Consider the following 24060-nt stretch of genomic DNA (forward strand, 5'->3'; position numbering starts at 1 on the left):
GTAAATCTACATATTCATTGTTACCAAATGGAGTGAATGCAGTGTGTTAACACAGTATTTGAAGCAAAGAGTTTGAAATGTTGCGTATATAATTTGCATATCTTACCCAAAATCCTCTTGTGCCTTGATAACAATGTATATGGAGTTTTACTGGGTAAAGGCAAGCGGGTATAATTGCCTAGATGTGCTAATTGCCTGTGCATTCATCTTATATTGATTTACTTTTGCAATATGGAGGATTTTAATCTCAAACTTTTTATCTCCACCATAATTTTAATGACGTTTGATACACACACACTGTGTTTTTGTTGTTTGTGTGTTTCTTTTTTTTTTTAATTAAGTGTAAACTTCTAGTTTCCGAGTACTAACGTAATAAAATTTGACCATCAGAACCAGAAGAATTACCTGACCGTACAGACAAAGTACTTCACAGCTCGTTCTAGTAATTTAATATATAAATCACTGGCTGCTGCAATTACTTTAGAGACTAATTGTTATTTCTTGGTCATGCTTCGTATAGTACTGGAGAAGAAAGCATGTTAATGATTAAACAAAATGTCTGAGATCTGGTCTCTGATACGTTGTGTAGCGTTACAGTTTTACAGTCTAAAACATTTTAAGAGACAGCACTTATTTTTTTTTCTTAAAGACAAACAAACGTCAAAATTGTAACATTCACATTCCAACAGACTTTCCAATTAACCTTATTCTCTTGGTATACTTATTTGAAGAGCTTGCCTTGAACACTATTATGGCAGCAGCATATAACAACGTACAGTACATGTGCACATTCCTGAGTCTACCGTAGTTTGCATTTTAACATACATTTTGTGATGAATTCTGTTATAAATTTTAGGTATCTAATTATTTTGATTTATTACCTTTTAAATGTTTCTTTTGGTAGTTTGTGCAAATGTTTTCCCTGTGTGATATATTGCTAAACCTTTTTTTATGGTCAATTAAAGGGGCATGCTTAATTTTATATATGTATTTAGTATATATGTGTGTGTATATATATATATATATATATATATATATATATATATATATATATATATATATATATATATATATATATATATATATATATATATATATATATATATATATATATATATATATATATATATATATATTGGACAAAAGTATGTGAACACCTGACCATCACATCCCATTCCAAAACCCTAGGCATTAATTGGTGTGTCTGTGGGATTTTCTGTCCATTAAGCTAAATGACCATGTGACGTACAGGGATAAAGAACCATGTGACATACAGGGATAAAGAACCATGTGCCAGTCACCAGTTTTGCACAGAAAGGTTTAACTGACCCTTTTCACCTTTAAAGGATCAGTCAACAATACAGGATACCATCATAAATGCGTTCACAATATAAAATTAAGTATGAAGAGCTGTACCTGTGTAAGTTGCTTCTCTTAATCACTGAAAACAATTGTTTTAATTTTTTTTTTTTTAAAGCTTTCCCAGTCGTCCTGTGTCACGTGGGTGAGGTTGCCAAATTAAAAATGCATATAAGTATACATATATGCTTTTTTCTGCCTCTGCGCATGCGAAACCGTAAGTGGTGACGTCACTGGCACAGCGGGACTGCGCTTCTTTGGTGGAGCAGTGCACATAAAAGATTGTGCACTGTCCACAGAAGCAGAAGAGCGTCTGCGTGCTAGAAAAGAAGACAACAGAGCGTGTGTGTGTGTGTGGCTGTCAACCTCTCAGAGCAGGAACTTATTTGCGGTTTGTTTTTTTGTCCCTTTAACCAGTTAGACAGATATTAGCCCAAATAAAAAAAAGAATCCTACTGCCTACCTTTCCTAAAGAGAAATTTGTCCCTGGGCATACCGTAAATTTAACTTTTTTTAAAGAATATAGAGGTTATATTGGGATTCACAAGTATGCCTGAAGCTCTGTTATTCGTAAGACTTATGCATGTGATTGTGTTGAAAGGTAGAGCGTTCAAGACAAGAGCCATGTATGGTAACTCTACTTTCCTCTGCAGTGATTTGGGTGACTAGCGCTTGTAGTTCACATCTGACATGTATATTGCTCTGTACAGCTCATTTATAAACCTTGTGAGCGGAGACATTGGAGGGCGTTTGGTCTCCCTGTGCCTTATGTACAATATCTTACTCTGAATTCCTGTAAAAGTAACGGTGCTCGCAAGGGGGGGGGCTCACGTGCACTCGCGAGTGGGTGTGACATGCGCGCAGTAGGTCTCATGCATGCCCGCATATGCACATTGAAAAAAATAATGGTAATTAGCTAACATCCAATTGGATGCAAGAAGTTGTCAGTCACAGTAAGCCCATCCTCCTCTGGCCGGGCAAGCCACAGAGCCATTTTTAATACGGACGAGATAAAAGCAAGTTTTTCTATTAATTTTACATTCAATGTTTTTCATTTGAGTACTCGTGCAATTGTACATTTATTTTGGTTTTGGTTATGTGCTGTGTTGACTGGTCCTTTAAGCAGTTTGTTAATGTCTAGCCACTCCCAGGCAATCCTGAGACTTAGTTCAGTGGCTGCAAGGGTTAACAAACGCTCTTAAGGAAAAACCCAGACTAACAGATTAAAAATACCAAAACACAATTTGGCAAATATCAATCTAAAAAACACAGTACTATTATTATCAGTCTCTTCATGAACCTAGTTCTAATATTAGAACAAGGCAGAACATAATAAAGGAACATGTATTATGAACTAAGAGAGTTGCAGTTCATTTATATAAAAAAAAAAAGTTTAACACAAATACACACAAAAACAAAACAATTTTTAAAATAAAATGGGGAAATTATAACAGAATCTATAACTTTACCAGAATAGCTTAAATACATAGTTAAATACATTTTTACCTGAGGTCAGGTTTCTAACCAGGCCCCTTCCAGAGTGGGCAAGGAAGTTAGCCACCCCCTCTTTTATGGCAGGCCATAAAAAGCCCCACAACCTGAAGTTATAGAATAACTTATAACTTAAATTATGTAAATACAGTACACATACTTTTAGGCAATCCCATTGTGACGTCCTGAGGATTATTTTGATACCATATCTGTCATTTTGTCATCCAGTACCTTAAATGTGATTAAGTCATGTTTAAAGATATCCCAGTGTCACCTGATTAAAGGGACAGTGTACAGAAGGGACAGTAGCACAGAAGCTGATCTAAAAATCCAGTATAAAACCTTTTAAAAAACTTACTTAGATGCTCACAGTTTAGCACTGCTCCCCCCTTCCCTGCATATGAAAAGACAGATAACATAAACAGGAGCCATCAATAGTCTGTTAACTTGTGTATAGGATACTGTGGGGTTTAGTTAGGAGTCTGAAAATAAGTACAATGTTCTTAAAAAATAAGCAAAACTATAAATTGTTACAAAACAGTCCCAGATGGTCTATATAAATGGATCTACAAAACATTTATGCAAAGAAAAATCTGTTGTACAATGTCCCTTCAGATTGTACACCTCAGATTGGTGTTTTTCATAGGGATAGGTTTCTGTCACTGACATCTCTGCGTCATTAACCTTTAAGCACCGTTATGTCATCGTATTCCGTCCAAACGACGCTGGGCTTTAGCGCCGTTAGGACGGAATACAACGTCATAGCCTGTTTCGCTGTCCTGAAGCCAACAATTCTTCCTGGATGTGATTGCGGTCTGGAGGGCGTGCCTAGCGTCATAGGGACACCCCCTGACCCGATCCCATAATTGAAATCTCGCAATCGCAGGATTTCAATTTTGTCTAAATCGGAACGTTGTTCTGATGTAGACATTATGACCCTGTCATGAAAGGGTTAAAATCACTCTCCTGAGAAGAGCAAATTGCACCTCATATCTGTTTCCCCAGATTTTATACGGAGAGGTGAGGGATAATGTTACCTTTTAAATTTGATTGCAAAAATTCTAATGGTAAGTATTAATGCATATATTTGCAGACATTATAATTTCCTGTAGTCACAGGCAGTAATATACAGTTTTGTGTACAAAAAAAATGCAACAAAGGTTGCATAAAGAACAGATTGCCAAACTCCAAATCAATATTATTGAGAAGGTAAAAATATCAGAAAAAGGAAAAAAAATTTACCAACATTCATACAAGATAACTTTATTGGGTTTAAAGAAATAGAGTCTAACCGGACTGTACACACACACACACACACACACACACTTAAAATTTGCTTGAACCCAGAGAGTTCATAATATCATATAGATAGTCAACACAATGAGTCAGAGTGATAATAGTCAATGCAGTTGTTATGATGATAATTTCAATATTTGCTTGTGATGAAATATTGCCTCTATTAGTTATATTGAGCGAAAAAATATACAACCTATCATAAGCTATGCTGCAATTGTGCAACAGTATTACCGCTATAGAAAGCAACTTTTAAATGGACTAGTAATTGCAGTCTGCGGTTAGTATTGACAACTATTAGTGGTTTGTCTCCTAATTACATACAGTGAAGCTTCTAAAGTATGTGATGGACAGCATAGTTAAGTTAACACTGAACTTGCAAAAAAGCCCCTTCTATAGTGGGAGCTTATATTTTTTTATTTTTTTTTTAGTTTAAATTTTTTTTATTTATTTTTTCGCAATTCTTTTATAATAATGAGCATCTTATAGATTAGGCTCCTGTCATACAGAGTTCAGGTGCCGATTATGTAAACTAGAGATAGAAATGAGCCAGAGACAACCAGTAATTAAATTAGGAACCTATTAAAATAAGTGTACTAGATCCTCTTTATTGTTTAGTCCTTTTGGATGTAGACAGTTTAATAAAAATATCCATTTGGATTCTGTTGTTAAAAGCTTTTTCTCATGGTTTCCACCTCTCCAGTTTTTATTTACTTTTTGGATGCCAATGTATTTTAAATCTCTGATGTTTCCTTTATGTACGGTAGTAAAATGGCTGTATAATACAGTATCCATATTTAATTTCTCTATTAACAATTAGTGCTCCCTTATTCTGTCTTTCAGCGGTCTCGATGTTTGCCCAATATACTGAAGACCGCATGAGCACTCCATCAGATAGATAATATTCTTGTCATGACATCTTATAAGTTCCTGGACCTGGTGTACTTCTTTTGTATGATAAGATTGGAACGTGTTGGTCTTTTTTCTACATTTACATGCCTTACATTTGGGGCAAGGGAAGAAGCCTTTAATTTTCTTCCCAAATACATCGTTAATCCCCAATCTTTTTGTTTTTTGAAGGCTTGGTGCCAATCTATTCTTTAAATTATTTGTCTTTCTGTACACGAATATCGGCTTTGGGGGAAGCACGTCCTAACCCAGCCCTTTAAGCGCTTTATACTTATTTTTAACTATCTAAAAGTAAATTAATGTTTGGATCAGTATCACAAACTAGAGTGATGTATTCTTTTTAAACAATACATAGTGTTTTCATTTAATGTTAACGTTGTTGGACATCTTAACTCTTAATAATTTTAAGTCCTATAATGTCGTATGGGACCAGACTTGCTAAAGAGATATTACAGAATGTTTTAATAATTGAAATCATATCATTTATCGTTTCATTTATAATTTCAAAAATGCCACAGAATATATTTCGTTATATAGTGATGGACTTATTTGTTGACTGAGAATACATAAAATGTTTACATAAAATGTTTACAGAACCTAATTTTACTGTAAAATATCTTGCCTAATTGATTATGGAGTTTAAGTCCAATTCACTATTGAGTCCCTTGGGGTATAGTGTCCCTAATCCATAAATCAATTTGGCCTCTTGACCTGGTAATCTTTTCTTCATGTTTCCACCTCTACCATCTTCTTTTATTTTCTTAATCCCCCAGTATATCATATCTTTCGGGTTTCCTCTGTGTTTTTCAAAAAAATGTTTATATAATCTAGTGTCTTCTTTCTCCTGCTCTATGCATCCGATATGTTCTCTTTTTCTGTCTTTTAATTTCCTGCTCGTTTGACCTAAATATTGCAATTATTATGAGAGTTTTTTTATATTATGAGAGATTCTTATATATCTTGAGAGTTTTTATTGTAACTGAGACACCGGTGTCCATAACTTTTAAAACGGGTAAAACCCGTATTTTGTGTAAAATAAATATATAATTTTTTAAACTAAGATTGAGTAATCTATTTTGTATGTTTTTACATTTTGCAATTTTATATCCGAATGCTGAGATTGTGAAACACATGCAAGTCCATATCAGATGGTAACTAGGAATACCTATTGGGTGTATGTATGTATGTATATGTGTGTGTGTGTATATATATATGTGTATATATATATATATATATATATATATATATATATATATATATATATATATATATATATATATATATTATATTGAAAATAACAAATTTGGGAATCAGCAATTCAATTTGCCACCATCCTTTTTGATTTTTTTCCATTTTGATATACAACTGTTTTTTGAGAAGAAACTTTTTTAGGTGTGCCATATTCCCAGTCTGTCCAGATCAGATATACATATTTCTTTTATTGTTTACTAAAGCACTTTACATATTAATGACACATGCTAATTTTCTGTCTTGTTCCTAGGTGCCCTCACGGTTGGCCTTGTCAGACAATGTCAAACCATACATGGACGTGACAGAACTTGCATCCCTCCGCGGCTCCCGCCCGAATGGGTGACAACGCTGTTTTTCATCATAATGGGAATCATATCATTGACTGTTACTTGTGGTTTATTAGTTGCTTCTCATTGGCGGAGGGAAGCTACGAAATATGCCCGTTGGATAGCGTTCACAGGCAGTAAGTCTACTGCAAGTAACTTAAATGTCACAGACGCAAAATTACTTGATATAAGGGAAGATTGTTTGTAGTTACTTAAAGCAGGGATTGACAAATCTTTTTAAAAATTTAGGAGCCGGACAGTGGTATTTGTATAGATATATGAAGAATAACCCAAAAACATAGGAGCTGGGGTATCGTTTTAGGAGCTAGTGGCTCCTAGGTTTGTCAAGCCCTGACTTAAGGGGTATTACAAAATTTCTTTACACCTGTTTTTCTATAGTGAATGCAATTTATATATATATATTAGTTTTATACATTCAAATGTTACACATTTTTAGATTTTTCTTTTAGTTGTCGCCCAATTAACACAAATCATGACCTGATTTGCTTAAAACTATTGACAAATTTCCTGGTTAACAGTAGCAATGTAATACAAAAAATAATTGTTTATTATCAGAATTTCAAATCTCTGAATTGCCCTATTTAAAGGGACATAAAACCCCCAACAAATTTGTGATTCATACAGCGCAGACCATTTTTAAAAAGTTTCCAATTTACTTCTGTTATCAAATTTGCTTTGTTCCCATGATGTTCTCCATGGAAGAGATACCCAGGATGGCATCTGGTGCACTGCATGGCAGGAAATAGTGCTGTCATCTAGTGCTCTTTCTTGCACATGGATAACATTCTTGCAAAACTGCTGCCATCTAGTGCTCTTGCATATGGATAACATTCTTGTAAAACTGCTGCCATCTAGTGCTCTTGCATATGGATAACATTCTTGTAAAACTGCTGCCATCTAGTGCTCTTGCAAATGGATAACATTCTTGTAAAACTGCTGCCATCTAGTGCTCTTGCACATGGATATCATTCTTGTAAAACTGCTGCCCTCTAGTGTTCTTGCAAATGGATAACATTCTTGTAAAACTGCTGCCATCTAGTGCTCTTGCAAATGTATAACATTCTTGTAAAACTGCTGCCATCTAGTGCTCTTGCAAATGGATAACATTCTTGTAAAACTGCTGCCCTCTAGTGCTCTTGCAAATGGATAACATTCTTGTAAAACTGCTGCCATCTAGTGCTCTTGCAAATGTATAACATTCTTGTAAAACTGCTGCCATCTAGTGCTCTTGCAAATGTATAACATTCTTGTAAAACTGCTGCCATCTAGTGCTCTTGCACATGGATATCATTCTTGCAAAACTGCTGCCATCTAGTGCTCTTGCAAATGTATAACATTCTTGTAAAACTGCTGCTATCTAGTGCTCTTGCAAATGTATAACATTCTTGTAAAACTGCTGCCATCTAGTGCTCTTGCACATGGATATCATTCTTGCAAAACTGCTGCACCATGTGTAACTGTGCTGGCGCGCATCTATATGGCTGCTTTAATTAAAAAATGCTAGTAATTTAGTCCTCCCTCGTTGAGATTTGCTACCTCAATCGGCTCATGCTTCTAATTGCGTAATTGCATTTCACACATTCTTTTCAAACGTGGAGTGTTATTATGTAGCAATAACAAAGCAGATTTGATAATAGAAGCAAATTGTAAAGTTGTTTAAAAGTGTATGTTCTACCTAAAACATAAGAGAAAACATGGGGTTTCCGATCCCTTTAAAATGATCTACATAAATTGTTTTATAGGCATTTAAGAATGCGAAATGTGCGTTGTTTTGTTATGCAGGAATGACATCAAATTGAAAAACGTTTACACTATTCTGTTGTATCTATCTCCTCTGCTGTGGCCAGTTAGGGGCAAATATAAGCTCCTTTACTGTGCATGCAATAACTGTTCTGCAAGTTACAGGGTCAAGTTTAAACTCAATTCACACCATCATCTCTTGAATAAAATACGATTGTCAGAGGGAAATGGTAGGGAAAGCAGGCAAAATATTAATAGCTAATATTACTAAGCACAATTAAAGATTATATGAGGAAATCCATTTTAAAGGGACAGTATACACTCATTTTCATATAACTGCATGCAATAGATACTACTATAAAGAATAAGATGCACAGATACTGATATAAAAATCCAGTATAAAATGGTTTAAAACTTACTTAGAAGTTCTAAGTTTAGCTCTGTTGAAAAGGTAGCTGGAAAGCCCACTGCAAGTGGCAAATAAGACACTGCCCCTCCCCCTTCTTTTGCATATGAAAAGACCCTTTACACAAACAGGAGCAAGCTGAAGAAGGTATCTGACGGTATTCAAATAAAACTTTGGGGCTTGGTTAGGAGTCTGAAAATCAGAGCAATGTTATTTAAAAATAAGCAAAACTATACATTTTTTAAAAAAGAAAACTTTATGGGCTATATAAATAGATCATCTACAAAACATTTATGCAAAGAAAAAATGAGTGTATAATGTCCCTTTAAGTCACTGCTTAGTAGCATGTGCGTTTGACAGCTTTAACTGTCGAATACGGGAAAAGGCGGATGCTCACTGCATTCGGTTCTTTTCGGAGCCGTATTTATTCTTGTAAAAGTGCAACACGCTAAGATCTGTGCAAATCCAGATCTTAGTGTGTTGCACTTTCGCAAGAATTAATCCAGCTTTGAAAAAAAACAAATGCGGCGAGCTTCTGCCTTCTTTTACTAGCGAAGAATCAGAATGCACGTCTAATATGTATCATAATAGATCTGTACAGTGTATTTGGCTCTAACATTTCTTTCTTTTCTCCTTACAGTGATCCTTTTCTGTATGGCAGCATTAATATTCCCAATAGGGTTTTACATAAATGAAGTTGGAGGCCAACCGTACAAACTTCCCAACAACACGGTGGTGGGCTCATCCTATGTACTGTTTGTTTTGTCCATTTTCTTTACAATAGTGGGACTATTATTTGCAGGCAAAGTTTGTTTACCTGGCTGATATAAAGAGGATCTACTTGACTTTAGAAGAACGGATCATTGTATCTTGCTGGGGGGGAGGGGGAGTTGATAAAGATTAAGAACAAAAGACATCCGAGGACATTGCATTCTCAGGAGAATGCGTCAAAGGGACACCAGAACTGAGACGAGAATAGACATTAAATTGTTCTCACTATGCACTTTGAATCAAATGGAGAGCTTTTACTTTCCGTAACCAAATACAAATATCATTGACTGATCTCCTGAGCATATACATGCAGTCAGGTCTGCACTGTGACTTGTGAAGAACGCTTTACACTGACAAGCAAACCGACCTTCATTACTGTACCTGATTCTTCTTTTTATTGTCTGATAATGCGAACTGAAGAAGAAAAAAATGGCAAGAGTATTTATGAACTTTGTAGATTAACTTAGCATTTCCAGGCCAAGTAAGGCTGGCCTTACTTAAAGTGAAAAGAGAACGTACACAAAGGTGAACTCTTAGCACCATATGGAAGGGATATTGTACTCAATTTTATATCATCCATATGAAATGGCAACATTTAAACACATTGAATAGCTTTTTTTCTTCCATTAAAAATGTAAGAGAGATAAGAGAACAAAGCAGTTTTAACACTGGTGCCATCATGCTCAAAATTGTTGTCTGGGTACATTAGTATTTATCAATTTTATATAATGTGCTCAGTGTTCCAATTAAGAACAGATAATTGCTTTGTAGCCTATAATAATGCCTAAAACACATTGGTCTGTAGACTATAGGGATGCCTAAAACACATGGATCTGAAGACTATAGGGGTGCCCAAAACACATTGGTCTGTAGACTATAGGGGTGCCCAAAACACATTGGTCTGTAGACTATAGAGGTGCCCAAACACATTGGTCTGTAGACTATAGAGGTGCCCAGTGCTTTTAAGGGAGTAACAATTTTATTCTGAAGTTTACATGGTGCTCATTTTATGAAAGGGAATATTCCAGTTGATGATACCTGGAAATGCTACATATTTCTCATCTAACACTATATCTGTAGGGGGGAATGGAAACCAGAAAAAAACAAAACACTAACACCTTGGGGTGGGTGGGAAGTACTCTTCCTTTATATTTATATAAATATATTTTTTGCTGACGGAGTATACATTGTATATACAAGCCGTTCCTGGAAGACAACGCTAAACGCTTTGCTTGCAAAAATAAATAAATCACTGTGGCGTGCAAACTGGAACTCAGTAGAAAAAAAAAAAGCCATTTCCCTGAAGGCTACATATTAAAGTCTTCAGCTTACCTCATTCTTTGTAGCAGCCCTTAATTTAATCCATGTTTTAGTAAGTACAAACACATACACATTTCTAGGTGCAATTTAAAATTAAGCTAAAATGTATCTTGTAATTTATGTGATAACTGACCGTCATCTGTTTTGGTTTTTTTTTATTGTTTTTCTCTCTGTACTAATTTCTGTATCTTCAGACTGATGCTATTTTAAATTATTAGCATTCATTTTTTTTTCTTCTCATTTCCCCCTTTAAGTTGGTTCAGCTGCATTTTAATAGCAATTAATGCCAAGCACAGCTATAAGAAACAAATATGCTACAGGAGACGTCATTACTAGGTCAAAACAATGTATATACCTTGTTTCTGTAATGTGTGTTACTTGTTATGAATAATTTATTATCAGTCAGATGAAAATACTTAAATTATTTTGTCTGTGCTTTTTTTCACCATCTGCTTTGTTTTTAATACATATATAAAAGGATATGAAAATTTAGCATTTTGTAGGTTTGAATATTTAGTTCTAAATTAAAATAATCGTTAAACTGCACATATTTACCCTTCCAGACACATCGCTGTCCAAATGAGCAGGATAAAACGCATTTTAAGCAACTTCTAATCACCCCAATTTTTTTTGTTCTTAACAGTATTTAAAGAGACCATGACCTACGAAAACCAATGTACAAACACAATGTGAGGAATAAAACATACTTCAGCTTTTTATAAATGTGCTTGTCTGATTAATTACCAGGGTAGAGGGTCTTGTTTTCTGGGATATTTCTGTAGACTTTCCAGCTAAACCTCAATAGTAATATAGGACATTGGGGATGGGGTGATGTGTGGTAAAAGTGGAAGGTAACCATCATGATCAGATCTCCGATTAGACCCACATGATGTTCTGCCAGCAATATGTCTACATTATACCGCAGATACAGCCTCATTGCTGGTCAGTTAAATGCCTATATTTGACCTCCTTTAATACCCATGATGCTAAAGACTTGACCTGAAAGGAACAGTAGAGTCAAAATGTAAAATTGCATGCTTGTCTACTCCAGAATTATTACCCATTCCCCAATTTTGCATAACCAACATGGTGTTATTAATATACTTTTTACCTCTGATTACCTTGTATCTAAGCCTCTGCAGACTGCCCCCTTATTTCAGTTCTTTTGACAGATTTTTATTTTACCCAATCAGTGCTGATTCATAAATAACTCCATGGGACTGAGCACAATGTTTTCTATATGATGCACATGAACTAGAGCTGCCTAGCGCTGAAAACTGTCAAAATGCACTGAGATAAGAGGTGGCCTTCAAAATGCCAAGAGAACAAAGCAAATCTGATGATAAAAGTAAACAGCGACCCTGAGTGGTCGCACTTTTCCAGAGCTCCAGCCGATCTCTAGATAATCCACCAATTACCGGAGGCATCCCACAGCAATTCTTTACTATCTGCCATCTACGCAGCTGCATAGTCTAGCTGTGCAATATACACCAAAGATTTTGCTGTATTTCTGACACTAGAGCTCGGAATAGGATGAAGGCCTACATCAGCAGCTTATACGTAAGCAACGTTACCCCCTCGGCTGGCCGAGGTATTTTGCCATAATTTAATGCAATACACCATCAGCACTGAAATGTCATCCTGACTCCTATAGCCAAAACATACGGAGAGAAATGTCTCTCACGGGACAAACCATGAAATAAAAACATATTGATACGTACTTGGAGAACCTGGAGAGAATCATTCTGACACTCCTTTACAAATTTATTTTCAGTAGAATAAAATCTGAGCTAGAAGTGTGGCATGTTCACCTCAAGAAGGATTTACTAACACTAAGATGGCGCCATTTCCATCTCGCATATCGGGTCGGAACAAACACAAGACACCATCCCATTGCCTTGGAGAAATGTCAAACACCGGAGTCCTCGTTCAAGCCAAGCTACCTACCTGTCAGTAACGCAGGTAACATCTCAGTGCACCCTGATCTTGGAAAGCACCGCTCGACCTTTGTCACATTTCCACCATCGACACATGCTAGAATGGCATGCATGACTCTGCAGGCAGGACAGTACCTAGCGTTGGATGCGCCTCTAAGGTTGTGGGGGTTCCGAACAGCCACGATCGCTGAGTGAAAAATTTCCTGTCTAAACATATCACTATGGAAGACATTCTTGACAAACTTAACGCCCTAAGCAAAGGTCCCTATGGTAAGCATGGCACCACATGGTCCATGAACCACCTAATTCCATTGCAAGCTGAAACCTCAAGTAAGCCTCTCAGACCAAACAATATGCCTTGCTCCAATACAACCAGGAGATTTTCTAAACTATTCAAAGACTAGATCTTACCGACAGAAAGCACCTGGGGACTGATCATAAATGGACTCTCCATTATAACACAACTAACGTTCGTTAGTTGCTGGTAACCCTATGTTGTAAATGTTTCACATTGTATTGTTTTAAGTATCTCCTCACTTGTATGACTAGCACGTTATTTTTACTTGGTGCACACGTTTTAAAGCACATATGGTAATGCTGTAGAGAAACCCACTATTTGCAGATGATAGTATCTGCACTATAACTGTATTTTTTTATGCTATTTCTGGTTTAAAACATCAATACTGTTACTAGGACATTGTGGGAAAAAGTTATTACTTTAAGTAGTTTATTTGTATTTTGTTAAATATTTTTGATCCCTGTTCTGTGGCCTATGTTCCGGGGCTGCAGAGGGATAGAAAGAATAATGCAAATATACAAAGTACAAATTTGGAAAAAACAAGAGGCACCTGTGTGTATCGGTAATGAGATATGTACACCATCTATGATCCCTAATCAAGGTACTCACATTTGTGAGGAGCACTCAGACAGTGCTATTAGGTACAGATTGGATATTTAACAGCGAACCAGCTCACTGATTAGCCTGGATACAGGAACGAGATGTCATCATGGTATGGAGAAAGAAAACAGACAGGGCGCCTATGTGTACCAGTAACATAACCAGACCGGGTCAGTGTATATATCCCTAGTCAGGGTACTCACATTTGTGAAGAGCACTCAGACAGTGCTATCAGAAGCACACTGGATATTCAACAGTGACCCAGTTCACTGGACCTCACGATGACAGGAACACAGGACCCCAGAAACACTTGAGTCTCAGGGGTGGTGATTACTATAAAGTGCTAGGTTAATGCTGCAATATATGCAACCAAGAACTCCTTTGAGCAGTGGTGGATGATAGGTAGGCAAGTAAGACAAGTGAAGTCCCAATGTATAATTAAAATTATATTAAAAAAAAGGATTTATTAAAATTCAAAAATGAATATAAAAACTAAAAGGACCAAAAGGTAGGGCATATGCTAGCTTCCCTCCTTATAAAATGCAACGCGTTTCTCAGAGCTTCAGAACGCTGTTTCATCAGGCATTGATGCCTGATGAAACAGCGTTCTGAAGCGCTGAGAAAAGCATTGCATTGACTAGGGATATATACACTGACCCTGTCTGGTTATATTACTGGTACACACAGGCGCCCTGTCTGTTTTGTTTCTCCAGACCCTGATGACATCTCGTTCCTGTTTCCAGGCTAATCAGTGAGCTGGTTCGCTGTTAAATATCCAGTCTGTACCTAATAGCACTGTCTGAGTGCTCCTCACAAATGTGAGTACCCTGATTAGGGATCATAGATGGTGTACATATTATCTCATTAACGATACACAGCTCTTTTATTTTTTCCAAATTTGCAGTGATCGTGAAATCTATATGTGAGGAGAGTGCAGCCCTATTCATCAACTACTGAACAACAACCTCACCCTCTGATATCCAGTTGGAACACCAGTTTTAAACGGCCTTGCTTCCATAGAGGCCTTGGTCTGCTATTACTTTGGTGTTTGGTAATACTTTGGTATTAGTATTGTATGAAAGAAACCGTCAATATATCTAGGTTGTATTTCAGATACTGGTTATTTTCAGGTTGTATCTCACATATTGTGGTTAAAGCAGGATTTTAGCGCCCCTATTAAGAGAAAGTGCTCATTAATATCTCTTTTACTTAAATATACAAAGTGACAATTCTTGCTATAAATTAAAAGAAACAGCCTGCTCATTTGTAATTCCCAAACAGTTGAAAATATCACTTTCTGTTCACTGATGCTTAGTCTCTCCTGCACCCATTAGATGGTGGCATCACCTCATTGTAGAGTACTGATTATTGCAAAACAGCTGGAGGTATAATTACACTGCTTCTATTTAATAACTATAGATATAGTAACCCACTACCATGCTTACTTGCTTATACTTTTATATTTCTCAAAGACTACTCTCAACCAGAATGCAACAAGTACAAAGTGTACCAATCACACAAGAAGAAAATAGTTAAATTATGGCCACAAATTCACATAACCTATATTATTCAGAAAATATAACTCTTGCTTTTCTTATTTCTTTTTTTTTTTTTTTATATTTTTTCTCTTTTACTGAATTTTATTCAAATATATAACCCCCAATAAATGTAAACTGGAAAGTTGTTTAAAATTGCATGCCCTATCTGAATCATGAAAGTTTAATTTTGACTAGACTGTCCCTTTAAATTGATGCTAATATAAATATAGATAGGGGTGCCCTTGATAAACCAACAATCAAAACAGGGGGATTTCAAATAAACTAAATGGGGGGGGTTTAAAATGAACTAAAACAGACATTAAAAAACAAATTAACAATATAACATTACAGGTAACAATTGTGTGTAACTCAATATAATATAATTATTATTATAGTCCCATATAATAAGAGATGGAACCCCAAAGAATGGATGATATTCAGGTCCAGGCAGCTGTCTGTAATGGATCGAGGCCACAATCTAGTATCAATAATCTGTATGTAAGAAAGAGACAGAAGCGCCACATGGCCTAGTACTGTATGGAAAATATGAGATTCAGTGTGTAAGGTATTACACTCACATTTAGATGAGCACTCCCACCGGTGCAAATAAAGCAGGCTGGAATCAAACAGTCACCCAGCAGACTGACCTCCGGTATGGTAGCAGCAATCTGCAGATGGTGTGAAGAAAGCAAACAAATGCGCCAAATGTCCTAGTACTGTACAACTGAGACAAATGTGGTATCAATAAAAATTACGCTCACATTTAGTAGAGCACCTCTCTTGGTGCATTAGAGGCAGGCTGGCCTCCAGTGTGTTTGGAAGCTCCAATGGGTCAGGATATAAGAGGCAAGTGGTACAAAAAATGATGATGCATCAACCAAGATGCAAAATAGAATAAAAAAGTATAGCAGAAAGTGGTAAGTAAAAACTTACTTTATTAAAAATCATAAAAACAAGCAACACGTTTCTCAGCCACTTATGGCTGTTTCATCAGGCTTAATAAAAAGGATATTGGCGCATTTGTTTGTTTTCTTCACGCCATCTGCAGATTGCTGCTACCATACCGGAGGTCAGTCTGCTGGGTGACTGATTCCAGCCTGCTTTATTTGCACCGGTGGGAGTGCTCATCTAAATGTGAGTGTAATACCTTACACACTGAATCTCATATTTTTCATACAGTATTAGGCCATGTGGCGCTTCTGTCTCTTTTTCTTACAAACCCTTTAAATTGATACTGAAACTGTTACAAATGTATCAGTTGTGTACCTCCTACAGGCACTTCCTGTTAATGCTCATTGGTTGGAAAGTACTTCCTGTTAATCACTGACCATTTGTAGGAAGTGCCTCTAAGCTAAATCACATTAGTAAAAAGCTCACAATTTATGCTGATACTTTGTACATATTTAAATGGTGCACTTTTATATGCAACATAACATTAAAAAGGTTTTATTTAAAACAAAAAACTTTCTCAGAGACGCAATGGTTTATTGCTGTGCGTACAAGAAGAGCCATCCTTTGGGATCTTTGCACTTTGTGAAGTCTTGCCCATAGGCAGGTCAAGGGTGTCGCTAGGAAGTTCCTTTGCCTCCCCCTCTTGTCACTGAGGCGATTGCAGCTTTGCCACCACAATGTAAGCAAAATATTTGGGTTCCTCTACAAGGGACAGTACTCAGGCAGGTTCTTCAAAGGCCAGCCATTCACAGGATTCTTATGGGGGAAATTCATCTTCAGATTCGGAGGGTGAATGGTCTTCAGAGTATCTGTCCATAAGTTCAGACAAGGAGTCTGAGGACTTTTCCTTTCAGTTTAAGATGGATCACTTAAGATCCTTGGTTAAAGGGACAGTCTACACCAGAATTTTTGTTTAAAAAGATAGATAATCCCTTTATTACCCATTCCCTAGTTTTGCACAACCAACACAGTTATATAAATACACTTTCTTTCATGTAATTGGCAAGAGTCCATGAGCTAGTGACGTATGGGATATACAATCCTACCAGGAGGGGCAAAGTTTCCCAAACCTCAAAATGCATATAAATACACCCCCACAATTCAGTTTTACAAAGTTTGCCTCCTATGGAGGTGGTGAAGTTAGTTTGTGCTAAGATTTTTACGTTGATATGCGCTTCTCAGCATTTTGAAGCCAGATTCCTCTCAGAGTACAGCGAATGTCAGAGGGACGTGAAGGGAATATCACCTATTGAATACAATGGTTTTCCTCACGGGAGATCTATTTCATAGGTTCTCTGTTATCGGTCGTAGAGATTCATCTCCTACCTCCCTTTTCAGATCGACGATATACTCTCATATTCCATTACCTCTACTGATAACCATTTCAGTACTGGTTTGGCTATCTGCTATATGTGGATGGGTGTCTTTTGGTAAGTATGTTTTCATTTCTTAAGACACTCTCAGCTATGGTTTGGCACTTTATGTATTTATATAAAGTTCTAAATATATGTATTGTACTTATATTTGCCATGATTCAGGTTTTCAGTATATTTCCTTTTGCAGACTGTCAGTTTCATATCTGGGAAATGCATTTTTTAGGAAAATTTATTTCTTGCCTGGGTATAGTCTGTTTTCAATTGACTGTCATTTTCAAATTTGCGAGCAGAATTATGCTCGCTAGGGCGCAAAATGCTAAAGTTTATTGCGTCATTTTTGGCGCAAAGTTACGTTCGATGACGCAAATTCGTCACTTCCAGCGTCTTAGTTGATGCAGAGTCCTTTCACAAGGTTGCGTCTTCAATTACGCGAGTGTGTCATTTCCAGATGTTAGCGCCAAAAAAAAATCTGTGTTGTGCGTCATACTTGGCGCCAAATATTTTAATTATTTAAAACCCCATTCCTATATGCCTCTTGCCTTTTTTTTCTGTCAGAGGGCTATGCTGTTTGCATTTTTTCCTATTCCTGAAACTGCCATATAAGGAAATTGATAATTTTGCAGTATATGTTGTTTTTTTTTCTCTTACATTTGCAAGATGTCTCAATCTGATCCTGTCTCAAAAATCACTGTTGGAACCCTGCTGCCTGATAACAGATCTACCAAACCTAAGTGCATTTGTTGTAAACTTGTGGAGGTTATATCTCCAGCTGTGGTTTGTAATAGTTGTCATGATAAACTTTTACATGCAGATAATGTGTCCATCAGTAATAGTACATTGCCTGTTGCTGTTCCTTCAACTTCTAATGTACAAGATATACCTGTGAATTTAAAAGAATTTATTGCTGATTCTATTCAGAAGGCTTTGTCTGCCATCTCGCCTTCTAATAAATGTAAAAGGTCTTTTAAAACTTCTCATAAAGTTGATGAAATTTCAAATGACAACATACTGAATTATCCTTCTCTGATGAGGATCTATCTGGTTCAGAAGATATTGACACTGACAAATCTACTTATTTATTTAAAATAGAGTATATTCGTTCTTTGTTAAAGAAGGGTTGATTACATTGGATATGGAGGAAACTAGTCCTCTTGATATTAAAACTAGCAAACGGTTAAATTCTGTTTATAAACCTCCTGTAGTTATTCCAGAGGTTTTTCCAGTTCCTGGTGCTATTTCTGATATGATTTCTAAGGAATGGAATAGGCCTGGTACTTCTTTTATTCCTTCTTCAAGGTTTAAAAAATGGTATCCTTGGCCAGCATTTACTTTAGAGTTTTGGGAAAAGATCCCCAAAGTTGATGGGGCTATCTTTACTCTTGCTAAACGTACTACTATTCCTATGGAAGATAGTACTTCTTTTAAAGATCCTTTAGATAGGAAACTTGAATCTTATCTAAGGAAAGCCTATTTATATCATTCAGGTCATCTTCTCAGGCCTGCAATTTCATTGGCTGATGTTGCAGCTGCAACAACTTTTTGGTTGGAAAATTTAGTGCAACAAGAATTGGATTCTGATTTGTCTAGCATTGTTCGCTTGCTTCAACATGCTAATCATTTTATTTGTGATGCCATTTTGTATATCATCAAAATTGATGTTAAATCTGTCTTTTTAGCGATATTAGCTAGAAGAGCTTTGTGGCTTAAATCTTGGAATGCTGACATGGTATCTAAGTCTAGATTACTATCTCTTTCTTTCCAAGGTAATAAGTTATTTGGTTCTCAGTTGGATTCGATTATTTCAGCTGTCACTGGGGGAAGGGAGTTTTTTGCCTCAGGATTAAAGGCCTAAGGGTAAATCTAAAGCTTCTAATTGTTTTTGTTCCTTTCGACAGAATAAGGAACAGAAACCTAATACAAGGAATCTGTTTTCCCCCAAGGAATCTGAAGCCTTCCTCAAATTGGAATAAATCCAAGCCATTTAAGAGACCAAAGCCAGCCCCCAAGTCCGCATGAAGGTGCGGCCCTCTTTCCAGATCAGCTGATAGGGGGCAGATTAAGATTTTTCAAGGATGTTTGGATAAATTCTGTCCAAAATCAATGGATTCTGAGTATTGTCTCTCAGGGGTACCGAATAGGATTCAGAGTAAGACCTCCTGTGAGAAGATATTTTCTCTCACGCATCCCAGCAAATCCAGTAAAGGCTCAGGCTTTCCTGAAGTGTGTTTTAGACCTGGAGTTTTCAGGGGTAATCATGCCAGTTCCGTTTCAGGAACAGGTTCTGGGGTTTTATTCAAATCTATTCATTGTCCCAAAGAAAGAAAATTCATTCAGACCAGTTCTGGATCTGAAACTTTTGAATCGTTATGTAAGAGTACCAACTTTCAAAATGGTGACTATAAGGACTATTCTGCCTTTTGTTCAGCAAGGACATTATATGTCCACAATAGACTTGCAGGATGCATATCTTCATATTCCGATTCATCCAGATCATTATCATTTTCTGAGATTCTCTTTTCTAGACAAGCATTAACAATTTGTCGCTCTTCCTTTTGGCCTAGCGACAGCTCCAAGAATCTTTTCCAAGGTTCTTGGTGCCCTACTCTCTGTAATCAGAGAGCAGGGTATTGCGGTGTTCCTTATTTGGACGATATCTTGGTACTAACTCAGTCTTTACGTTCTGCAGAATCTCACACGAATCAACTAGTGTTGTTTGTTCGAAAACATGGTTGGAGGATCAATTTGCCAAAAAGTTATTTGATTCCTCAGACAAGGGTCACCTTTTTAGGTTTCCAGATAGATTCAGTGTCCATGACTCTGTCTCTAATAGACAAGAGACGTTTAAAATTGGTTGCAGCCTGTCGGAACCTTCAGTCTCAGTCATTCCCTTCAGTAGCTATGTGCATGGAAGTTTTAGGTCTCATGACTGCAGCATCGGACGCAATCCCCTTTGCTCGTTTTCATATGAGACCTCTCCAGCTTTGTATGCTGAACCAATGGTGCAGGGATTATACAAGGATATCACAATTAATATCCTTAAATCCCAATGTTCGACTATCTCTGACTTGGTGGTTAGATCACCATTGTATAGTTCAAGGGGCCTCTTTTGTTCATCCAACCTGGACTATGATCACAACAGATGCGAGTCTTTCAGGTTGGGGAGCTGTTTTGGGATCTCTGACAGCACAAGGGGTTTGGAAATCTCAAGAGGCGAGATTACCAATCAATATTTGGAACTCCGTGCGATTTTCAGGGCTCTTCAGATTTGGCCTCTGTTGAAAAGAGAACAGTTCATTTGTTTTCAGACAGAGAATATCACAACTGTGGCATATGTCAATCATCAGGGTGGGACTCACAGTCCCCAAGCTATGAAAGAAGTATTGCGGATACTTGCTTGGGCGGAATCCAGCTCCTGTCTAATTTCTGCGGTTCATATCCTAGGTATAGACAATTGGGAGGCGGATTATCTCAGCCATCAGACTTTACATCCGGGAGAGTGGTCCCTCCATCCAGATGTGTTTTCTCAGGTTGTTCAGATGTGGGGTCTTCCAGAAATAGATCTGATGGCTTCTCATCTAAACAAGAAACTTCCCAGGTACCTGTCCAGGTCCAGGGATCCTCAGGCGGAAGCAGTGGATGCGTTGACACTTCCTTGGTGTTATCAACCTGCTTATCTTTTCCCGCCTCTAGTTCTTCCAAGAGTGATCTCCAAAATCATCATGGAGCAATCGTTTGTATTGCTGGTGGCTCCAGCATGGCCTCACAGGTTTTGGTATGCGGATCTTGTTCGGATGTCCAGTTGCCAACCTTGGCCACTTCCATTAAGGCTGGACCTTCTGTCTCAATGTCCGCTTTTCCATCAGGATCTCAAATCATTAAATTTGAAGGTATGGAAATTGAACGCCTAGTGCTTAGTCATAGAGGTTTCTCTGACTCAGTGATTAATACTATGTTGCAGGCTCGTAAATCTGTTTCTAGAAAGATTTATTATCGAGTTTGGAAGATTTATATTTCATGGTGTTCTTCTCATAAATTCTCTTGGCATTCTTTCAGAATTCCTAGAATATTACAGTTTCTTCAGCATGGTTTGGATAAGGTTTTGTCTGCAAGTTCCTTGAAGGGACAAATCTCTGCTCTTTCTGTTTTATTTCACAGAAAGATTGCTAAACTTCCTGATATTCACTGTTTTGTACAGGCTTTGGTTCGTATCAAGCCTTTCATTAAATCAATCTCTCTTCCTTGGAGTCTTAATTTGGTTTTGAAGGCTTTACAGGCTCCTCCTTTTGAGCCTATGCATTATTTGGACATTAAACTACTTTCTTGGAATGTGTTGTTCCTTTTGGCCATTTCTTCTGCTAGAAGAGTTTCTGAACTATCTGCTCTTTCTTGTGAATCTCCTTTTCTGATTTTTCATCAGGATACGGAGGTTTTGTGGACTTCATTTAAATTCTTACCTAAGGTTGTGAATTCTAACAACATTAATAGAGAAATTGTTGTCCCTTCCTTGTGTCCTAATCCTAAGAATTCTTTGGAGAGATCCTTACATTCTTTGGATGTGGTAAGAGCTTTGAAATATTATGTTGAAGCTACTAAAGATTTCAGGAAGACTTCTAGTTTATTTGTTATCTTTTCTGGTTCTAGGAAAGGTCAGAAGGCTTCTGTTGTTTCCTTGGCTTTGTGGTTAAAGCTTTTGATTTATCAAGCTTATTTGGAGTCGGGTCAAGCCCCGCCTCAGAGAATCACAGCTCATTCTACTAGATCAGTCTCCATTTCATGGGCTTTTAAGAATGAAGCTTCAGTTGATCAGATTTGTAAAGCAGCAACTTGGTCTTCTTTGCATACATTCACTAAATTCTACCGTTTTGATGTATTTTCTTCTTCAGAAGCAGTTTTTGGTAGAAAAGTTCTTCAGGCAGCTGTTTCAGTTTGATTCTTCTGCTTTAGTTTTAAGTTTTTCTTTTCATTTATGAGAATAAACTTATATTTTGGGTTGTGAATTTATTTTTTTCAGCGGCAAATGGCTGTTTTTTATTTTATCCCTCCCTCTCTAGTGGCTCTTGCGTGGAGTTCTACATCTTTGGTATTGCTATCCCATACGTCACTAGCTCATGGACTCTTGCCAATTGCATGAAAGAAAACATAATTTATGTAGGAACTTACCTGATAAATTAATTTATTTCATATTGGCAAGAGTCCATGAGGCCCACCCTTTTTATGTTGGTTTTGATTTTTTTTTGTATAAAGCACAATTATTTCCAAATTCCTTTGTTGATGCTTTTTACTCCTTTCTTTATAACCCCACTACTTGGCTATTCGTTAAATTGAATTGTGGGTGTGGTGAGGGGTGTATTTATAGGCATTTTGAGGCTTGGGAAACTTTGCCCCTCCTGGTAGGATTGTATATCCCATACGTCACTAGCTCATGGACTCTTGCCAATATGAAAGAAATTAATTTATCAGGTAAGTTACATAAATTATGTTTTTTACCTCTGTGATTACCTTGTATCTAAGCCTCTGCAAACTGCCCCCTTATTTCAGTTCTTTTGACAGACATCCGTTTTAGCCAATCAGAGCTGGCTCACCTGAACTCCACGTGTGTGAGCACAGTGTTATCTATATGACACACATGAACTAACACCCTCTAGTGGTGAAAAACTGTCAAAATGCCCTGAGAGAAGAGGCGGCCTTCAAGGGCTTAGAAATTAGCATATGGTCCTCCTATGTTTAGCTTTCAACTAAGCATACCAAGAGAACAAAGCAAAATTGGTGATAAAAAAAAAAATGGAAAATTGTTTAAAATGACATGCCCTATCTGAATAATTAAAGTTTATTTTGGACTAGACTGTCCCTGTAAGGAAGTTTTAAGAACTTTAAGGGTTCCAGATTGGAACCCAGCTGTAGATAAGCCCGCAGAGAAGTTGGATATTTATTCAGGCCTACGTCTGGGTTTTCCCAGTTCCATCCTTAGCGTCAGGTATCATCAGAAAGGAATGGGATAAACCTGGTATACCGTTTTCTCCTTACCCGTCATTCAAGAAACTGTTTCCTTTACCTGAGGCCAGTTGGAGCTCTGGGGTACTATATGTACTTTAGCTAAAATGACCACTGTTCCTTTGGAGGGCAGTACGTAGTTCATGGATCCCATGGACAGGATGCTTGAAGCTTACCTGAGAGAGGCATTCCTCCTAGGGTGTTTATCATTTCAGCCGGCTGCCAGCATTACCACAGTTGCAGGTGCTGCAGCATTTTGGTGCAATTCTATGATTTAGTTGCAGTTGAATCTTCTCTGGAGGAGATTCAGGACCATATTAGGTATCTGAAAATAGCAAATTATTTAATTTGTGAAGCTATTGTTCAGATTATCCACATTAATGCCAAGAACACAGCCTTGGCTTTGTAATCCAGACGTGCACTTTGGCTGAAGTCATGTTCTGTTGACATAGTTTCTAAGAGTTACTACTATATTTTGCCTT

The 24060-nt window shown here is 37.1% G+C and overlaps 1 protein-coding gene across 3 annotated transcripts in view; it reads left to right on the top strand.

Moving 5' to 3' along the window:
- Positions 1–11610, top strand: part of MOSMO (modulator of smoothened) — a 48119-nt gene extending 36509 nt beyond the window's left edge. The window contains exons 2-4 of one of the 3 annotated variants that reach the window (XR_008399665.1): positions 6554–6766; positions 9437–10483; positions 10517–11610. Coding sequence is in view for 1 of the 3 variants with exons in the window: in XM_053695271.1 (XP_053551246.1) it covers positions 6554–6766; positions 9437–9621 (398 nt within the window). In the remaining 2 variants the exon portion in view is untranslated. Of the gene's footprint in view, positions 1–6553; positions 6767–9436 lie in introns of all 3 variants that reach the window. The other 2 variants (XR_008399664.1, XM_053695271.1) reach the window with 2 other exon arrangements.
- The last annotated feature ends 12450 nt before the right edge of the window (positions 11611–24060 follow it).

The sequence above is a fragment of the Bombina bombina genome, chromosome 11 (assembly GCF_027579735.1).
Source record: "Bombina bombina isolate aBomBom1 chromosome 11, aBomBom1.pri, whole genome shotgun sequence".
Taxonomy (NCBI): Eukaryota; Metazoa; Chordata; class Amphibia; order Anura; family Bombinatoridae; genus Bombina; species Bombina bombina.